Source organism: Tachyglossus aculeatus, chromosome 4 (assembly GCF_015852505.1).
Source record: "Tachyglossus aculeatus isolate mTacAcu1 chromosome 4, mTacAcu1.pri, whole genome shotgun sequence".
In the NCBI taxonomy this organism is placed as follows: Eukaryota; Metazoa; Chordata; class Mammalia; order Monotremata; family Tachyglossidae; genus Tachyglossus; species Tachyglossus aculeatus.
Genome location: NC_052069.1, coordinates 39,807,351 through 39,827,745, shown reverse-complemented (window position 1 = coordinate 39,827,745; position 20,395 = coordinate 39,807,351). Strand labels below are relative to the sequence as shown.

Below are 20,395 nucleotides of genomic sequence, written 5' to 3'. Positions count from 1 at the left end.
TAGATATAAGATAAGCAGAATTGGACACAGTTGCTGTCCCACCTGGGGCTCACGGTCCAAGAGGAAAGGAGAATAAGGAATTTATCCCCGTTTTAAAGATGAGGTAACTGAGGCACAGAGAAGTTAAGTGACTTGCCTCAGGTCACACAGCCAGGCGAGTGGCAGAGCCAGGATTAGAACCTAGGTCCTCTGATTCCCAAATCTAGTGCCCTTTCCACTAGGCCTTGCTGATCTAAAGTTATTTCTGTTGTAGTGTACTCTCCCAAGGGCTTAGTACAATGCTCGGCATACAGTAAGCACTCAATAAATACTATTGATTGATTTATTGATTATTTAAACAAGTTATTTTGATCTTGGGTCACCTAAGGTCCAGAGCTGAAGAGAGATATAAGGACCCATAAAGCTCCAATATTGAAAAATGTAGCTACCTATAGTATATCGTAATTTACACAGCAAGACTAGCCACTGAGTAAAACAGAACTGAACATAAAAATGATGACGCATTATTATTGCTTTTTTGCAGTTCATTATATTCCAAAGATAAACCCTGGACAAAAATAAACCTGTCTAATTTGTTGTGTGTCAATAATTAAGTCCTAATCAGATGAATAAAACAATATATATTTTATAATATATATTTTTATACTATATTTACCGTTGCAGTGTCTGGAATCCGAAGATAAGCTAGTTGAGAAACTGAGCTGATATCAAAATTCTCTCTGGAGTATTTTTCTCCATTTGGATCAAGTATTTCAATCTCAGGTGGCCCACCAGTCTGCCAGGTGACTACGAAGACAGTGTTATTCCCCACGTCACTGTCAATTGTCACGGTCCCCCCAAGGTGATGGTAGGGTTTAGTGATTCCACCAACGCTTTCAAGCTAAAGAAAAAAGGCATTACGTTATTATCCCCCTTTAAATTCACACATACTCCGATCCCCTGTCCTTACCACCGGAGCAACTAACAAAGTGGCTAATGATAGTAAAACCAAAAAGAGTAGATAAGTGCCAGAACTATTTTATTCAACTGCAATGAAGCTTTTATAGAAAGGTACCTTGGGAGTGTTTTCAAAGTTAATGCCTTATTCTCAACAATTAACACCAGAAAAGGCATGTTGAAAACCCATTAAATTATCCAAATAGATTTAAAATGATTTATTGAAAAACCAAAGTTGGTGCTACTCCTTCTTCGGTTTTCAGGAAACTGAGGGCTTGACTTAAAATGGTTAGTAGGGTTCCTTAGGCTATTAAATCCAGTTTCCTCTCATTTTGGACATTTTCTTCTATAGATGAATAATAGAACATTCCCAGCCAGTGGCACACAACTCAGCTTCGTACTTATTGGGTGTTCACTTAGAAGCTGAGGCCCTGGGCCATCTCTCCAGCCCACAGTGGAACTATGTTACTGTGTGCAAAGTCACGTGGCCTTGTAGAAAGTGGATGGAGAACCAGTGGAGGTTTTGAGCAGTGGGGAGACATAGACTGAACCTTTTTTTTTATTAAAGATCTGAGCAGCAAAGAGAAGTAAGGACTATCATTAAGTCCACATTGAAAAATCTATAAAATTCCCCAGCCCATCCCGGATTTGGTATTCGTCAATGTTTAATAGTCTCGTATTAAGCATTTCTACACCTGCAGTGGATGAACATAAAAATATGTACTGTATTATTTATCAGGGTTAGGTGGGGAATGAGTAGTCCTATGCAGGACAAAATTTCAGGCCCTGAGCTAAGCCCTTGAACTGAGGAATTTTCCCGGTTACGACCCTAAGGGCTTTCCCAGGCGAACTTTGGAATGTGGATGGATGCACCTCTTAGGTTGGTAGAAATGAAAGCAGCGCTTGGCAGGCATGCCCTCTTCTGCTTCACCTCACTACTTTCCTGCCACAACCCAGCCCGCAAACTTCACTCCTCTAATGCTAACCATCTCATTGTACCTCCATCTTGTTTATCTCTCCACTGGCCCCTCGCCTACATCTTCTCTCTGGCCTGGAATGCCCTCCCTCCTCAAATCCTCAAACAATTACTCTCCCCCCACTTCAAAGCCTTATTGAAGGCACACCTCCTCCAAGAGGCCTTTTCTGACTAAGCCCTCCTTTCCTCTTCTCCCACTCCCTTCTGCATCACCCTGATTTGCTCCCTTTATTCATCCCCCATCCCAGCCCCTTAGCACTTATATACATAGCTGTGATTTATTTATTTATGTCTGTCTCCCCCGCTAAAGTGTAAGCTCATTATGGTTAGGGACTGTGTCTGTTGTTATATTGTACTATTCCAAGTGCTTAGTACAGTGGTCTGTGCGCAGTAATCACTCAATAAATACGAATGAATGAATGAATCCTATGGCCCAGCATCATCAGGCTGAAGCTTGGCATCCCAGCCTAACTTGAGCCCTGGCACTAAATAAATTGCCCAGGTCAGCCAGTCATTCAGAGACATGCCAACCTAATCTAACCATGGTCTTTTTCACTGTCTGACAATAGTCCACTATTTTCTCATATGACCCGATTAAAATGCTTTAGCTGGCTCCTTTCCTCATCTATCCTTATATGTACTCCCATGGCAGACAACTGTTCATTAGCAGTAGGCCCTATTTTCTTTCTCCTCTCTTAGAAATCAACTGGGATACCTAACCCCGTGGAAGACAGGATTATAACCCAAAATGGCTTTGATAAATGAGAAGAATAGTACATTTAAAATAGGGTGAAATCAGACAACCATATACATACTAGACAGGGAAATAATAGAAAAACGTAAGAATGACAAAAGCAGACCGGAAACTGTAAAAAAAAAAAGTTGAATACGAGCTCAAAGAAGGTGTTCATTATATAAAGCATCCAATACAATAATAGGATTAACAGTAATATCCAATATACATATATCTCATAGGGAAACAGCTTGATCTTATGGAAAACAGTACGGGCCTGGGAATCAGAGAACCTGCATTCTAATTCCTGTTCCACCACTTATTCAATTCAATTCAGTTTTATTTGTTGAGCACTTACTGTGTGCAGAGTACTGTACTAAGTGCCTGGAAAGTACAATTCAGCAATAGAGAGAGACAATCCCTGCCCACACCAGGTTTACAGTCTAGAAGGGATTTATCTGCTTTGTGGCCTTGGCAAGTGACATAATTTCTCTGTACCTCAGTTACCACATCTGTAAAATGAGGATTAAGACTCTGAACCTCAGGTGGGACAGGGACTGTGTCCAGCCTAATTATCATATCTATTTCAGAGCTTAGTAGTATGTGCCAAGCACATAGTAAGTACTTAACAAATATCATTAAAATATACATACATATACACGCATATACATACATTACATTCATTCATTTATTCAATCGTATTGAGCTATTACTGTGTGCAGAGCACCGTACTAAGTGATTGGGAAGTACAAGTTGGCAACATATAGAGACGGTCCCTACCCAACAGTGGGCTCACAGTCTAGAAATGTGTTACATGTATACAAATATACATGTGTATGTATACATATACATATACGCAAGGCTTGGGAAAGGACCCTTCCACTAGAACAGTATTGTTATTTAAGTTCCTATTGTTCTAAGACAGTTGTAAAAGCTGGAAAGAATTTGTAGAAGAGTTATTAAAATGAATGAAAACTCTTGTACTCTCCCACGTGTTTAGTACAGTGCTCTGCACACAATGCCATTGATTGATTGATGGAAAGGTTAAAAAAGGTAAAAAATAAAATAGAAGGAAAAATTGAAGTTGTTGAGTTGTTTAGCCTGGAAAAGAGCCAAGAAAAGACCTTTTTTAAAAATGGTATTTCATTCAGTCATTCATTCAATCGTATTTATTGAGAGTTTACTGTGTGCAGAGCACTGTACTAAGCGCTTGGAAAGTACAGTTTGGTTAAGGGCTTACTCTATGCCAGGCACTCTACTAAGCACTGGGGTAGATACAAGCTAATCAGTTTGGAAACAGTCCAATCTGGGGCTCAGCCTAAAATCCCCATTTTACAGGTGAAGTGACTAAGGCACAGAGACATTAAGTGACTTGCCCCAGGGTCACACAGCAGACATGTGGCAAAGCTGGGATTAGAACCCCGGTCTCTCTGATTCCCAGGCCTGAGCTCTTTCCACTAGGCCATGCTGCTCAACATTTTTGTCTCCTAAGACAGCACACAGACAAGGCATTTTCATGGCCACAAGAGACAAGAACAAGACTCTCCACTTTTACCTGCTATGGGAAGAAGGGTCCTGGAAACCAAGCCTTCAGCATCTTATTTTAGTTTCCTCAAAGAAACATTTCATTATTGACCTCTATTTAGCAGGAATCTTGGGGAGCATCGAGCAATGTATTACCATAATATAAAATTTCCAGCATTGAGTGGTATGTAAAAGTCAGAAGATATAAATGTTCATTTGAAATACTGACCTGAAGAAATTGCTTGGACATATCTCCACTTCCAGGAGAAATTGTACAGAATGCGTCCATCAGGCTATTGGAGTCTGCTCGGTCTGAGGCGAAGAACTTCAAACCTCCTATAATATAAAATGATTTCTAATTGATACCGGAGCACTGTCCAAAATTATAATTGTGGGATTTAGGTACTATGTGCCAAGCACCGCACTAAGCACTGGGATACAGTAAATCAAGTCAGACACCGTCCCAGTTCCACATGGGGTCATAGTCCAAGTCTTGTCGTCTTATGCTGTTGAGTCGTCTCCGACCCATAGCGACTCCATGGACACCTCTCTCCAAAACTCCCCACCTCCATCTGCAATTGATCTGGTAGAGGATCCATAGAGTTTTCCTGGTCAAAATACAGAAGTGGTTTACCATCGCCTTCTTCCATGCAGTAAACTAGAGTCTCCACACTCTACTCTAGCCCATGCCGCTGCTGCCCACCACAGGTGAGTTTGTAGCAGATTGCTTTCATCATCATCATCATCAATCGTATTTATTGAGCACTTACTGTGTGCAGAGCACTGTACTAAGCGCTTGGGAATTACAAGTTTGCAACACATAGAGACAGTCCCTACCCAACAGTGGGCTCACAGTCTAAAAGGGGGAGACAGAGAACAAAACCAAACATACTAACAAAATAAAATAAATAGAATAGATATGTAATAAAATAAATAGAATAGATATGTAATAAAATAAATAGAATAGATATGTAAATAAATAGAATAGATATGTAAATAAATAGAATAGATATGTACTACCCAAGCCAGGATTTGAATGGATATGCCTCAGCTTAACTCTTCCTCCCATAGTTGAGACCGGCAGAGTACTGGAAACTCTCTAGGTGCAACCCCGAGAGGGCCACAGTCTAAGTAGGAAGGAGAATAAACATTGAATCCCCATTTTGCAGGTGAAGAAACTGAGGCCCAGAAAGTGATGCACCCTAGGTCACACAATGGGTCAGGAGTGGAGCTGGGATTAGAATCCAGGCTCTTTGACTCCCAGTCACTGAGCTGAATGTTGGCTAAGGAAGGAAAAAAGTCTCTTGCCCATGGTAAATTTATAAAATTAGCGAATGGGAAGCAGTGTGTCCTATTCGCTAATTTTATAAATTTACCATGGGCAAGAGACTTTTTTCCTTCCTTAGCCAACAAGCAGCTCAGTGACATATATCTCTTTTTACCTCATGTGTCTGATGATTGGAAGCTTAGAAAAAAATTAAGAAAGAAAATGACTGCCACTTTGGGGGCACCTTTAGCTATTCCGAGTGAACAGATTTATGTTCAGTTGAGGAAAGGGGATTTGGCAATTAGCATGAGTTCATTATTCTTATTATTCAACCTGTTGGGTGGGAAAATGCTGGTTTGGATTTATGTAAACAAGGCAGTGTGTCCATAGAGAAGCAGCATGGCTCAGTGGAAAGAGCACGGGCTTTGGAGTCAGAGGTCATGGATTCAAATCCCGACTCCGCCACTTGTCAGCTGTGTGTCCAAGACTGAACTCCTTGTCTTCCCTCCCAAACCCTGCCCTCTCCCTGACTTTCCCATCTCTGTTGACGGCACTACCATCCTTCCCATCTCACAAGCCCGCAACCTTGGTGTCATCCTCGACTCCGCTCTCTCATTCACCCCTCACATCCAAGCCGTCACCAAAACCTGCCAGTCTCAGCTCCGCAACATTGCCAAGATCCGCCCTTTCCTCTCCATCCAAACCGCTACCCTGCTCATTCAAGCTCTCATCCTATCCCGTCTGGACTACTGCATCAGCCTTCTCTCTGATCTCCCATCCTCGTGTCTCTCACCACTTCAATCCATACTTCATGCTGCTGCTTGGATTATCTTTGTCCAGAAACGCTCTGGGCATATTACTCCCCTCCTCAAAAATCTCCAGTGGCTACCAATCAATCTGCGCATCAGGCAGAAACTCCTCACCCTGGGCTTCAAGGCTGTCCATCCCCTTGCCCCCTCCTACCTCACCTCTCTTCTCTCCTTCTACAGCCCAGCCCACACCCTCCACTCCTCTGCCGCTAATCTCCTCACCGTGCCTCGTTCTCCCCTGTCCCACCATCGACCCCCAGCCCACATCATCCCCCAGGCCTGGAATGCCCTCCCTCTGCCCATCTGCCAAGCTAGCTCTGTTCCTCCCTTCAAGGCCCTACTGAGAGCTCACCTCCTCCAGGAGGCCTTCCCAGACTGAGCCCCTTCCTTCCTCTCCCCCTCGTCCCCTTCTCCATCCCCCTCATCTTACCTCCTTCCCTTCCCCAAAGCACCTGTATATATGTATATATGTTTGTATATATTTATTACTCTATTTATTTATCTTGTACATATCTATTCTATTTATTTTATTTTGTTAGTATGTTTGGTTTTGTTCTCTGTCTCCCCCTTCTAGACTGTGAGCCCGCTGTTGGGTAGGGACTGTCTCTATGTGTTGCCAACTTGTACTTCCCAAGAGCTTAGTACAGTGCCCTGCACACAGTAAGTCCTCAATAAATACGATTTGATTGATTGATTGATTGACTTTGGGCAAGTCACTTAACTTCTCTGTGCCTCAGTTACCTCATCTGTAAAATGGGGATTAAGACTGTGAGCCCCACGTGGGACAACCTGATCACCTTGTAACCTCCCCAGCGCTTAGAATAGTACTGTAGAGAAGAAGCGTGGCTCAGTGGAAAGAGTACAGGCTTTGGAGTCAGAGGTCATGGGTTTGAATCCTGGCTCCACCACTTGTAAGCTGTGTGACTTTGGGCAAGTCACTTAACTTCTCTGGGCCTCAGTTCCCTCATCTGTAAAATGGGGATGAAGACTGTGAGCCCCCAGGGGGACAACCTGATCCCCTTGTAACCTCCCCAGCCCTTAGAACTCTGCTTTGCACATAGTAAGCACTGAATAAATGCTATTATTATTATAGGATTGCTATCCCTTGGCATGTCACCTGATTGGCCCAGGACACCCTCTCTACTACAATCCAGCACATTGGCTTCACTCCTCTAACCCCAATCTATTCACCATACCTACACGCTGTCTATCTCTCCACTGACACCTCATCTACGGCCTGCCTCTGACCTGGAACCCCCTCCCACTTCATATTTGATAGACCACCCCTCTTCCCACCTTCACAGCCTCATTAAAATCCTATCTCTAACAAGAAGCCTTGCCCGATGAAGCCTTCATTTCCTCTACTCTCTCCCTTCTTCATCACCCTTGCCCTTGATTTTGTACCCTTTATTCACCCCACTCAGCCTCACAGCACTTCCGTGCATAGCCATAATATATTTTAATGTCTTTCTCCCCACCTAGACCGTGAGCTCCTTGTGAAGAGGGAATGTGGCTGCCAGTTCTTACATATTACTCTCCCAAGTGTTTAATACCCTGCTCTGCAGGGAAGCAGCATGGTTCAGTGGAAAGAGCACGGGTTTGGGAGTCAGAGGTCATGGGTTCTAAACCTGGCTCCACCCCGTGTTTGCTGTGTGACGTTGGGCAAGTCAATTATGTTCTCTGAGCCTCAGTTACCTCATCTGTAAAATGGGGATTAAGACTGTGAGCCCCACGTGGGTCAACCTGCTCACCTTGTAACCCCCTCAGTGCTTAGAATAGTGCTTTATACATAGTTAAGCACTTAACAAATGCTTCATTATTATTAATAAGTGCTCAAGACTGTGAGCCCAACGTGGGACAACCTGATTACCTTTTATCTACCCCAGTGCTTGGCACATAGTAAGCACTTAACAAATACCATCATTACTGTTATTATCAATAAATGCAGTTGATTGATTGTTTGATCACATGATTAAAAGCTGCTCTCCTGATGTGCTGAAAGCACTTTGATCTCCATTTTAGCACCACATTGTTTGAACTCTACCTCCTCTTCCTTCTTTCAGATCATCAGATTTGAAGCTGGCACATATTGGTTTCATCCATAGTCAAAGTTTGGATCATATCAAGTGAGTCTGGACCCAGCATTAAGAGTCACGTTTAGTGAGGGGCAGAGGCAGTCACCCAAAATTTGACTGCCTTTTGACATTTCCAACACTTCCTGGAGCAGTAAGGAGGAGACAGCTCCAAGAGTTTCAGCAGGAGGAAAAGTATTGCTAGTGAGTGGAAGAGGGAAAATTGCTACTGGGTGGATTGTGGTGAGGATGGGGGACAAGGTAGCTGAAAAAATTTCTTCAGGAACAGAGTGGTAGAAGGAAACCTCCCTCTCTTTCCTCACTCCCCCACAACCCCCCACACCCACCACTAAGGTTTTTAATCAGCTCTCCCTCTGACCATGCTTTATCAAGGAAATTGTGTTTTCTTTCACTATTATGAAATTCCAATCACAGGCTCCTTTCTTTCTATTGATGTTTCACCTACAATTTTTGAGCCAGGGGACAACAATTTTCATTCTTTCATTCGATCGTATTTATTGAGCGCTTACTGTGTGCAGGGCACTGTACTAAGAGCTTGGAAAGTACAACTCAGCAATAAAGAGAGACAATCCCTGCCCACAACAGGCTTACAGTCTAGAAGGGACAATGGGCTTACATACTTGCGAAGTAATCTGTAAAATGGATTGTGGGTTATAAAGTGCCCACTACAGTATAAAATCCTTGAGAGCATGGATTATGTCTATAAATGCTACTGCAGTGTAGTCTCCCAAAGGGTTTAGTACAGTACTCTGCATACTAACCACTCAATAAATGTCACTGATTGATTTAGAGTGCTCAAAATACCAGGAGGTACTACTGCTTTAAAAATTCAGACAGTGAGCCATCCTAGATTATGAAGTCTAGCAATTTTATGCAACATTTAGAAATTAGTAACACAAGCAGCATAGCTTAGTGGAAAGAGCATGACTCTGGAAGTCAGAGGACCTGGGTTCTAATCCCAGTTCTGCCACTCACCTGCTATGTAACCTTGGAAAAGACACTTAACTTCTCTGTATCTCAGTTTCCTCATCCACAAAATGGGGATTCAATACCTATTCTCCCTCTTACTTAGCCTGTAAGCCCATGTGGGACCTGATTATGTTGTATTTACTCCAGGGCTTGATATAGTGCTTGTCTAGAGAGGGAGACAGGTATTAGAATAAGCTACATATAGTGGAAATGGATATGTACCAAATGAGGCAGGAACCTAGTTGTAAATTCGAATTAGTGGGCATAGTCAAAATTGAAGCCCACAGAATGACAGCTATAAAACACCCTGACAAACCCCAGGGGGAGAGTTATAAACTCCCAGAAATCATTTGGGGCCAACACGGAATCAGTCCCGGAAATGTGATGTAAACTCCATTAATAATCAATCAATCAATCAATCATATTTATTGAGCGCTTACTGTGTGCAGAGCACTGTACTAAGTGCTTGGGAAGTACAAGTTGGCAACATATAGAGACAGTCCCTACCCAACAGTGGGCTCACAGTCTAGAAGGGGGAGACAAAGAACAAAACCAAACATACTAACAAAATAAAATAAATAGAATAGATATGTACAAGTAAAATAAATAGAGTAATAAATATGTAGAAATAAATGTACTAAACAAAGGTTACCACAAGGAAAACTCGGCAGTAACAGCATTAATCTTAAAAAACAGAGTACGCTTTTATGACCTTTGGATTCAAACAGAAAATATGTGTCCATAACAGTTGAAGAATTTCACTGGGAAAACTGACGCTTAAGCAGACCGATCCTTTCAATCGATGACCCTCCTATTCATCCAAGTTCCTATCTCAAAGTTCAGATTACATGTTGAAGGAGCTCTTTTCTGGGAATTCTTCCCTTTCTAAATGGATTTGCCAATAAAGGAAGCAGTGACTCCCGATAGGGAGTTTCAGCTGGCCAAATTTCCTGATTTTCTGCAAACCAGAAACCGCTGCAGCTGGGTTTCTGATTTAGCATTCAAAGAAGGTCCTCTGCTAGCCAGATGTGATGGTTATTAGGATTTATCTCTGTTGGAGGATTCATCCAGGGAGGGAGGGATGGTAAATTAGGACAGTATTGGAAAGAAGAGTTTTATCAATCAACCAATCATATTTTTTGAGCACATTATTTGTACAGCACTGAACTAAGTACTTAGAAGAGTGCAATATAACAACATAGCAGAGTTAGGAGACATGTTCCCCAGTCTAGAGGGGGAGACAGACAATCATTCATTCATTCATTCAATCGTATTTATTGAGCGCTTACTGTGTGAAGAGCACTGTACTAAGTGCTTGGAAAGTAAAATTAATAATAAATAATAAAATACATGAATATAAATACATAAATTATGGATATATTCATAGTCCTCGTTGCATTTGATTTCCTGAAACTTTAGGATTTAATTCTCACAGAATCAGGCTCTTGGTTTCGCTCTAGAGACCAAATTGTAACTCATCACATGCATCAGAGGCAAGAGAGATGATTTGGTGGTTTCTTAAGAACTTGGTTTGCGGGATGGAAGCAGAGTGAAGGGTAAGGCCTGCTTTTCCTTTCTGTTCTTTGCTAAGGGACAAGTTTTATCCCTGTAAGCTGAAGCTGAATTGGAGGCGGGCACAGGAGTATTCCTTGATCCAAAGGGAAGTGGATCGTTAGTTCCAGAATTCTCAGTAAAAGGCTTATGTTTGTTACTGAGCACTTAAGCAAGCCAAGGTTAAGACTCGGGGTGAAAAGTGATACACTAAATAATTAGGACACTTCTGAGTTTGGCTAGCTAGAAAAGTTTACTCTTATTGTCCTTTGCTAAGGGTTAGAAAACCAAGTAATTGCATTCACCACTGAACTCTCACTGCAGAGGATGGATTCCATTCCAATCCATTCCAACACATGTGTGCGCACGTATGCACACATGCTCTCATGCACACACACACACACACACACACACACACACACACACCCTCTTTCGCTATCACACACTCATGGAACTCTTTTCAAGGTATCTACCACCTCTGTTAGATTGCACTTTCCTGAGTGCTTAGTACAGGGCTCTGCACGCAGTAAGCTCTCAATAAATATGATTGTTGCTCATCGCAAAGGAACTTATCAGCATGTTACAAGCCCCAACACCTTAGTTTGTCTTTTAAACTGTCATCACTGGTATTTATTGGGCACTTCACGTGTGCCAAGCACCATTACTAAGCACTTGGGAGACAACTAAAGCTAACCCTCTAGTCTCCAGTGAGATGCTTTGGGTAAACCACCTTTTTACATTCAGGCTGGTATAAATACATACAATTTTATATATGGTTATATGTATGGATATATATATGCACACATATATATATACATGTGATGTGTTTGTGTGTATATATACACATATATTTGTGTATAAAACAAATACTCTATATATAACACATGGTACTTGCTATATATACACTCATTCATTCATTCAATCGTATTTATTGAGCGCTTACTGTGTGCAGAGCACTGTACATATATATGTGGTATACATGGGGTATGTGTATATAACCATAAAACTATATATATATGTGTGTGTGTATTATATATATGCATATATATGTATGCACACACACACACACATATATATAAAGTATTTTTCAAGCATTTTCTATGTATCAGGCACTGTGCTAAGCACTGGGGAAGATACAAACTAATCAGAATGGGCACAGTCCCTCTCCCACAATAGGGCTCCCCTTTTACAGATGAAGTAACTGAGGCACAAAAAAGTTGTCACACAGCAGACCCATCGCAGAGCTGGGATTAGAACCCAGATCCTGTGACTCCCAAACCCGTACTCTTTCCACCAGACCACATTGTTTTTATGTAAAATGACACAAAACTCCAGAAACAGCAACTGGAAAATTAAAATCACATTTTTGCACTCGGCATGTTAAAAGATATTTTCTCGTTTAGATTTATGAAATTGAAACCTCTCTATTAAAGACATCCCTGGGACCAAATATAATGAAACCAGTTTGGCAAGTAATTTATATGACCCACAACAGTGATTGGATTTTTTCCCCCCGTGTTGTTGCATGAACAAAAAAACAACTAATAAAAAAACTGGGGGGAAAATAATAATAATAATGACATTTCTTAAGCCTTTACTATGTGCAAAGCACTGCTCCAAGAGCTGGGGGGATACAGGGTGATCAGGTTGTACCACATGGGGCTCACAGTCTTAATCCCCATTTTACAGATGAGGTAACTGAGGCATAGAGAAGTTAAATGGCTTGCCCAAAGTCACACAGCTGACAAGTGGTGGAGTCGGGATGAGAACCCATGACCTCTGACTCCCAAGCCTGTGCTCTTTCCACTGAGCCACACTGCTTCTCTGCATGAAGCATAGAAGCATAAACACTATAATTTATTCATTCTATCCCATGGATCAGGATTTTAGAGCCATTTCCCTATGTGCATTATCTATCTAAGTCAATCAATGGTATTTATTGAGTGCTTACTGTTTGCAAAGCACTGTACTGTGCAAAGCACTTGAGAGAATACATGCAACAGAGTTCTTAGATTCATTACATATCTATAATGCCTTCACACTCTAGTACTTGCCAACTTGTACTTCCCAAGCGCTTAGTTCAGTGCTCTGCACACAGTAAGCACTCAATAAATACGATTGATTGATTGATTGCTTGATAGTACTGCTTCCTGGGTTAATTTGGAATTGATAACCTAAGATTTTCCAGATTAAAAGTGGATATGCTATTCTGAAAATTATAGGAAACACCTGTCAGAGCTGCTATTCCTTCAAGATTTTCAGATCCAGATGAATTTAAAATAATTGAATGGACCCTTGAACCACTGTCACCATGATCCTCATCAGTGGTATTTATTGAGTGCTTACCATGCACAGAGCAAAAAACTAAGTACTTGGGAGAGTACAGTACAACGGGGTTGGTAAACACATTCCCTGCCACAGTGAGCTTACAATCTAGCACTGCTCTCTGGGATTCATTTGGGATCGAAAGCCTAAGTTTTTTAAGGTTAAAATTGGGTTGTCTTAAACGTTATTCCTCATTACATCATTTCCAGAGATGGCTTAAAGATAAAATTGATGGGAAACATTTACCTGTCAGAGTCGCTATTTCTTCAAGATTTTCGGATCCAGATGAACCCAGAGTAATCAAATGAACCGTTGAACCACTGTCAACCAGACTGGAGACACAGCTGATTTCACTTTTGTCTTCTCCAGTGGTCACTAATATCACTACAGAACCGTGTGTGTTTCCATTCAGTTTTTTAATAACCTGGCAAAACAGCACAATATCAACTGCTAAAGAGGAAGTCAAGGAAATGTAACATCAAGCCAAGTTAAAATATAAGAATAAGGAATTTCTCTATGCATTCTGTATCGAGCTGGACTGGTTATGATTTTTATTCATTCATTCATTCAGTCGTATTTATTGAGCGCTTACTGTTTGCAGAGCACTGTACTAAGTGCTTGGGAAGTACAAGTCGGCAACATATAGAGACGGTCCCTACCCAACAACGGGCTCACAGTCTTGAAGGGGGAGGCAGACAACAAAACAAAACATGTGGACAGGTGTCAAGTCATCAGAATAAATAGAAGTAAAGCTAGATGCACGCCATTAACAAAATAAATAGAATAGTAAATATGCACATGTAAAATAGAGTAATAAATCTGTACAAACATATATACAGGTGCTGATTTTATGATTCTGATTATGATTCTGATGTACACTTACAGGTGTGTATCAACTCTCAGGGACAGAAACCACTGGAAAATATTGTCGCAGATTGTGTAAGGGCAGCAGGCTCAATGTCTTCAGGTACAAAACAAAAAGATGGCATTTGTTAAGCTTTACTGTGTGCAAAGCACTGTTCTAAGCGCTGGGGAGGTTACAAGGTGATCAGGTTGTCCCACGTGGGGCTCACAGTCTTAATCCCCATTTTGCAGATGAGGTAACTGAGGGACAGAGAAGTGAAGACTTGCCCAAAGTCACACAGCTGACAATTGGCGGAGCCGGATTTGAACCCATGACCACAAGAATGCTTTTAAAAAAAGGGTGAATGGAAAAGGAGAACTCATGGTGTCATATTTTACCTCAAAGCCGGTCTTTAACCCTGCACAGACACTGGCCTCCTTATCTGCTGTCACGGTGGTCGGAAGGTGTGAAGCAAGTTGTCTTCGCACGCCATCATGGGTTATTTGGCTTAACTGGGCCCTGACCTGCCCTTGGCTGTTGAAGCTGACAATTCCGACGTAGGAAAGACTTTCAATTATCTGCAGGAGGTACAGCTCAGCGGCTTGACGCAATCGATGGAGCCTGTCAGCCTGCATTCCAAAGGGGAAATAAATGAAAAAAATCACAGCTACAGTTTTACTCCTTATTGTGTCTGAGTGTCTGGAAATAATATACTTTAAACAAAGGCAATCACTTCTGGGCAGTGTTCAAAATGACATCATGGAGAGATATCCTGCTCCAGTTTGAGAACAAATGTTCCCACCATAAAGAATAAGGAGGTGAAAGACTATTTTATACCTATTTGGCTGCCTATTGTCTTGATTTCTGCCACTAGCAAACTGGGTAGGGGACGTGCCTACCAACTCTGTTATGTTGTACTCTCCCAAGCACTTAGTATTGTGTTCTGCACACAGTAAGTACTCAATAAATACAGTTGATTGACTGATTGATTGATGGTAAAATCCTTGCAGATAGGGATTGTGCCTACCAACTCTATTATATTGTTCTCTCCCATGTGCTTCAAACATTCAGAACCCGTCCTCAACTATAAGTGATTTTCTCCTTCTATGCTAACCATCTTACACTATAGATGCAACAGGGGTAAGATTAGGGATATGAGCCCTCCAAAGGAAGCATTAGTAGTTGAAGAGAGGGCAGTTTTCTAGGGGCTCAGTATGCTCTGCACGCAGTAAGTGCTCAATAAATCCAATTGAATGAATGAATATGACATTGTAAATTCATATCTCTTCCAATCCTCCAAGAGGTCTTCCCTACTTAAGCCTCATTCCCCCACCACAGCTCACCCCCGGCTCTGTCTCTCTTCCATTTCCTTTAGGTACTAGGATCTGTGACTTTTGGGCACTTGATATTCAGTCCATCTTCAACCCCACAGCATCCAACTTGTATTTCCCAAGTGCTCAGTACAGTGCTCTGCACACAGTAAGCGCTCAATAAATACGATTGAATGAATGAATTTATGTAACTATGAATTATATATCATAAATCATTTATTTGTATTAATGTTGGTCGCCCCCTCTAGACAGTAAGTTCCTTGTGGGCAGGGAATGTGTCTGCCAACACTGTTGCATTGTCATAATAATAATGATGGTATTTGTTAAGTGCTTACTATGTGCTAAGCACTGTTCTAAGTGCTGGGGTATCATCATCATCATCAATCGTATTTATTGAGCGCTTACTATGTGCAGAGCACTGTACTAAGCGCTTGGGAAGTACAAATTGGGGTAGATACGAGTAATCAGGTTGTCCCACATGGGGTTCACAGTTTTAATCCCTAATTTACAGATGGGGTAACTGTGGCACAGAGAAGTTAAGTGGCTTGCCTGAGGCCATACAGCAGATAAGTGGTGGCCCAGAATTAGAACCCATGTCCTCTCCCTCCCAAGCCCATGCTCTTTCCACTAAGCCATGCCACTCCTCTAAACTACTGGGAGAGGTGATTCCCAGATCCATGATTGGTGTTTCTCATTTTCTTTGAGGTTCTACACATAGTAAGGGCTCAAGAAATAACATTGATTCATTGTCATATTTATTGAGCGCTTACTGTGTGTGCAGAGCATTGATAATGATCATGATGATGCACAGAGACCACGGATATTGGGAGCTGCAGAGAGGGGATTTAAAGTGGAGATGTGTATCTGTAGAGAAGGCCACAGGATCAAACAGCAGAGAACCTCTAGGCTGTAAGCTCGTTGTGGGCAGGGAATGTGTTTATTGTTGTACTGTGGTGTCCCAAGTGCTTAGTACAGAGCTCTGCACACTAAGAGCTCAATGAATATGATTGAATGAACCAATAGAACTGTCCTCCTCTGTTCCTTGATCTATCTCTGTCCTGCCATGGGTTAGACCCCCCTCTCCCCAGGTGATTTTCTGGGATATCCAGAAGGTTGACACCAAGGGTGGGGAAGGAGTGGTTTTGGGAGGGAGAAGCAGTAATTGGAACGAGTCACATGACACACACTCTCCCCTGCAGTTGGGGGTAATGTGGAAACGCTCTGCTTTTAAATGGCTAAAGAAAACTGACCTCTGACATCCTCTTGGAAACATCAAGAACTAAGCAAACCAATCTGGCCCCCATCTGCAGCATCGAGAAGGAGGGCGGGGGTGGAAGTTGATCCCCGCTCATGGGGTGGTTGCCGCTGAAGTCAGCGGAATGCTTGATCACATCCCAGGTGCTTCTGAGACTGCACATTTTGTTCTGAAGATTGGGAGCTTCTTTATTGTGGGTATTTTCATCACAGAATTCAACCACCTAAAAACAAAAAGAAAAGAAATCGAGGAACACTTCGTTTTCAGTGATTATGTGGATGACTTGATTAAGACGATAGTATCTGAGAGGATGACAGAGAGTTTGGAATGACTGATATTGTCAACCATTTTTCCACTCCTCAAGAACCTCCAATGGTTGCCCATCCACTTCCCTATCAAACAGAAACTCCTTATCATTGGTTTTAAAACAGTCAATCACCTTGTTCCCTCCTACCTCACCTCGCTGCTCTCCTGCTACAACCCAGCCAGCACACTTCATTCCCCCAGTGCCAACTTACTCACTGTACCTTGACCTCGCCTATCTCTCTGCCGACAATTTACCCACATCCTGCCTCTGGCCTGGAATGCCCTTCCCTTTCATATCCGAAAGACAATTCCTCTCCCCACCTTCAGAGCCTTACTGAAGGCACATCTCCTCCAAGAGGCCTTTCCTAATTAAGCCCTCTTCCTTTTCTTCCACTCTCTTCTGCATCTGCTTTGCACATAGTAAGCACTTAACAAATGCCATTATTATTATTTATTCACCACTCCCCCAGCTCCACAGCACTTATTTACATATCTGTAATTTATTTATCCATATTGTTGTCTGTTTCCCCCTCTCAGCTGTATGCTCACTGTGGGCAGGGAATATGTCTGTAATATTGTTGTGTTGTGCTCTCCCAAGTGCTTAGTATAGTGGCCTGCACACAATAAATGCTCAATAAATGATTGATTGATTGATTGATCTCCTATAGACTCAAGAGGCCAAGGGTTGATGGTGCATAATTCAAAGGGAATAATAGAGTGCTGGGAGAAGCTTCATCTCTCAAGGTCAGTTTCCTCTAATTGCAACATGCAACTCAGCCTTTTATGTTGTAATAGAATGGAAAATACCACAGTTAATTTCTGCATGGTCTAGTGGAAAGACGACTAGAAACCAGGTCTCCTACTATATTTCTTAGGCCTCTCCTGTTTGGGTCCTGAATTGACATTTTCAGCCCCAAACACCCCTATATATGAATTTCACAGTCAGTGGTCTCTTCCTCAAATATTAAGAACAGAAACTCTATATGCGATAATCACCTCCACAGTCATAGAAGCAGCATGACGTAGTGGACAGACCATGCTCCTGGAAATCAGAAGGTCATAGATTCTAATCCTGCTCTGCCATTTAAATGCTATTCATTCATTCATTCATTCACTCGCATTTATTGAGCTCTTACTGTGTGCAGAGCACTGCACTAAGTGCTCAGGAAGTACAAGTCGACAGCCCAGTCCGCACGCTCCGCTCCTCTGGTGCTAATCTCCTCACCGTCCTTCGTTCTCACCTGTCCCGCTGTCGACCCCCGGCCCACGTCATCCCCCTGGCCTGGAATGCCCTCCCTCTGCCCATCCGCCAAGCTAGCTCTCTTCCTCCCTTCAAGGCCCTACTGAGAGCTCACCTCCTCCACGAGGCCTTCCCACACTGAGCCCCCTCCTTCCTCTCCCTCGCATCCCCCCTCCATCCCCCCGTCTTACCTCCTCACCTTCCCCACAGCACCTGCATATATGTATATATGTTTGTACATATTTATTACTCTATTATATATATATTTATTTATTTTACTTGTACATATCTATTCTATTTATTTTATTTTGTTAATATGTTCGGTTTTGTTCTCTGTCTCCCCCTTCTAGACTGTGAGCCCACTGTTGGGTAGGGACTCTCTCTATATGTTGCCAACTTGTACTTCCCAAGCACTTAGTACAGCTCTTGGCACACAGTAAGTGCTCAATAAATACGATTGACTGATTGATTGATTTGGAGATGGTCCCTACCCAACAGCGGGCTCACAGTCTAGAATGGGGAGACAGACAACAAAACAAAACATGTAGACAGGTGTCAAAGCCATTAGAATAAATAGAATTATAGCTATATGCACATCATTAATAAAAGAGTAGTAAATATGTACAAGTAAAATAAATAGATTAATAAATCTGTACAAATATATTCAAGTGCTGTGGGGAGGGGATGGAGGTAGGGCAGAGGGGGGGGCGATGGGGAGGAGGAGAGCAAAAAGGGGGCTCAGTCTGGGAAGGCCTCCTGGAGGAGGTGAGCTCTCAGTAGGGCTTTGAAGGGAGGAAGAGAGCTACCTTGGTGGATGTGTGGAGGGAGGGCATTCCAGGCCAGGGGGAGGACATGGGCTGGGGGTCGACGGTGGGACAGGTGAGAACGAGGCACAGTGAGGAGGTTAGTGGCAGCAGCGGAGCAGAGGGTGTGGGCTGGGCTGGAGAAGGAGAGAAGGGAGGTGAGGTAACAGGGGGCGAGGGGATGGACAGCCTTGAAGCCAAAAGTGAGGAATTTTTGCTTGATTCGTAGGTTGACAGGTAACCACTGGAGAATTTTGAGGAAGGGAGTAATATGCCCAGAGCGTTTCTGTACAAACATAATCTGGGCAGCAGAGTGAAGTATAGATGGAAGCAGGGAGAGACAGGAGGATGGGAGATCAGAGAGGTGGCTGATGCTATGTGACCTTGGACAATTCACTTCACTTCTCTGTGCCTCAGTGACCTCATCTGTAAAATGGGAATTGAGACTGTGAAACCCATATGGGACAGGGACTGTGTCCAACCTGATTTACTCGTATCCACCCCATTGCTTAGTACAGAGCTTGCCTCACAGTAAGCGCTTAACAAACACCACAATTATAACCATTAAGGAAGAGCAAAGTTCCCCCTCTGATTGTACATTTTCTGCAGGCTTCAGATACAGGGGAAGTCTAAAGAACACAATCTTGATTATCAAACACATAGGTCTTTCCAAAGCATTCCGACTACAAGACCTACGTGTGACAGAGACAGTGTCTGACCTGATTATCTTAGATATACCCCGGTGCTTAGTACAGTGTTTGCCACATAAATGCTTAACAAATATTATTATTACTATTACTATTATCATTTGGTATCATTAGTAAACCTGGACTCTGACAACTATGAAGACAGTTTGGCTTCCCTGAAAAGTTTAGCAAGATCATTAGATTATTCTCCAGTGATATGTCTAACCATGTCAGATCAGGGAAAGCTTTGATACATCCTTTGCCCATCCCCAGTGGAGTAAAGCCAGACTGGGTACTCAATCTGGCCTTGTTCAAACTATGCTCAAGAACAATAATTTGGAAGCTGGTATCAGAATAAAATTACAGTGCTCTGAGAGAAAACCTTTAAGCTTAATGTTCATGCCATGTTTCCCCACTCCTCAAGAACCTCTGGTTGTTGCCCATCCACCTCCACAGCAAATAGAAACTCTTCACCTTTGGTTTTAAAGCCATCAATCACCTTGCCTCCTCCTATCTCACCTTGCTACTCTCCTATTACAACCCAGTCAACACACTTTATTCCTCCAATGCTAACCTTTTCACTGTATCTGGCCTGGAAAGCCCTCCCTCTTGATGATGATGATGGCATTTGTTAAGCACTTACTATGTGCCAAGCACTATTCTAAGCACTGGGAGAGTACAAGGTAGTCAGGTTGTCCCACGTGGGGCTCACACTTTTAATCCCCATTTTACAGATGAGGGAACTGA

The 20,395-nt window shown here is 42.5% G+C and overlaps 1 protein-coding gene across 1 annotated transcript in view; it reads right to left on the bottom strand.

The window, feature by feature from the left end:
• CLCA2 (chloride channel accessory 2) overlaps positions 1–20,395 on the bottom strand; it is a 65,385-nt gene that overhangs the window by 22,864 nt on the left and 22,126 nt on the right. Inside the window, exons 6-10 of the mRNA XM_038745975.1 lie at positions 16,609–16,836; positions 14,426–14,656; positions 13,430–13,607; positions 4,399–4,505; positions 656–880 (exon numbers count right to left, since the gene is read on the bottom strand). Of these exons, the coding sequence (XP_038601903.1) occupies positions 656–880; positions 4,399–4,505; positions 13,430–13,607; positions 14,426–14,656; positions 16,609–16,836 (969 nt within the window). The remainder of the gene's footprint in view (positions 1–655; positions 881–4,398; positions 4,506–13,429; positions 13,608–14,425; positions 14,657–16,608; positions 16,837–20,395) is intronic.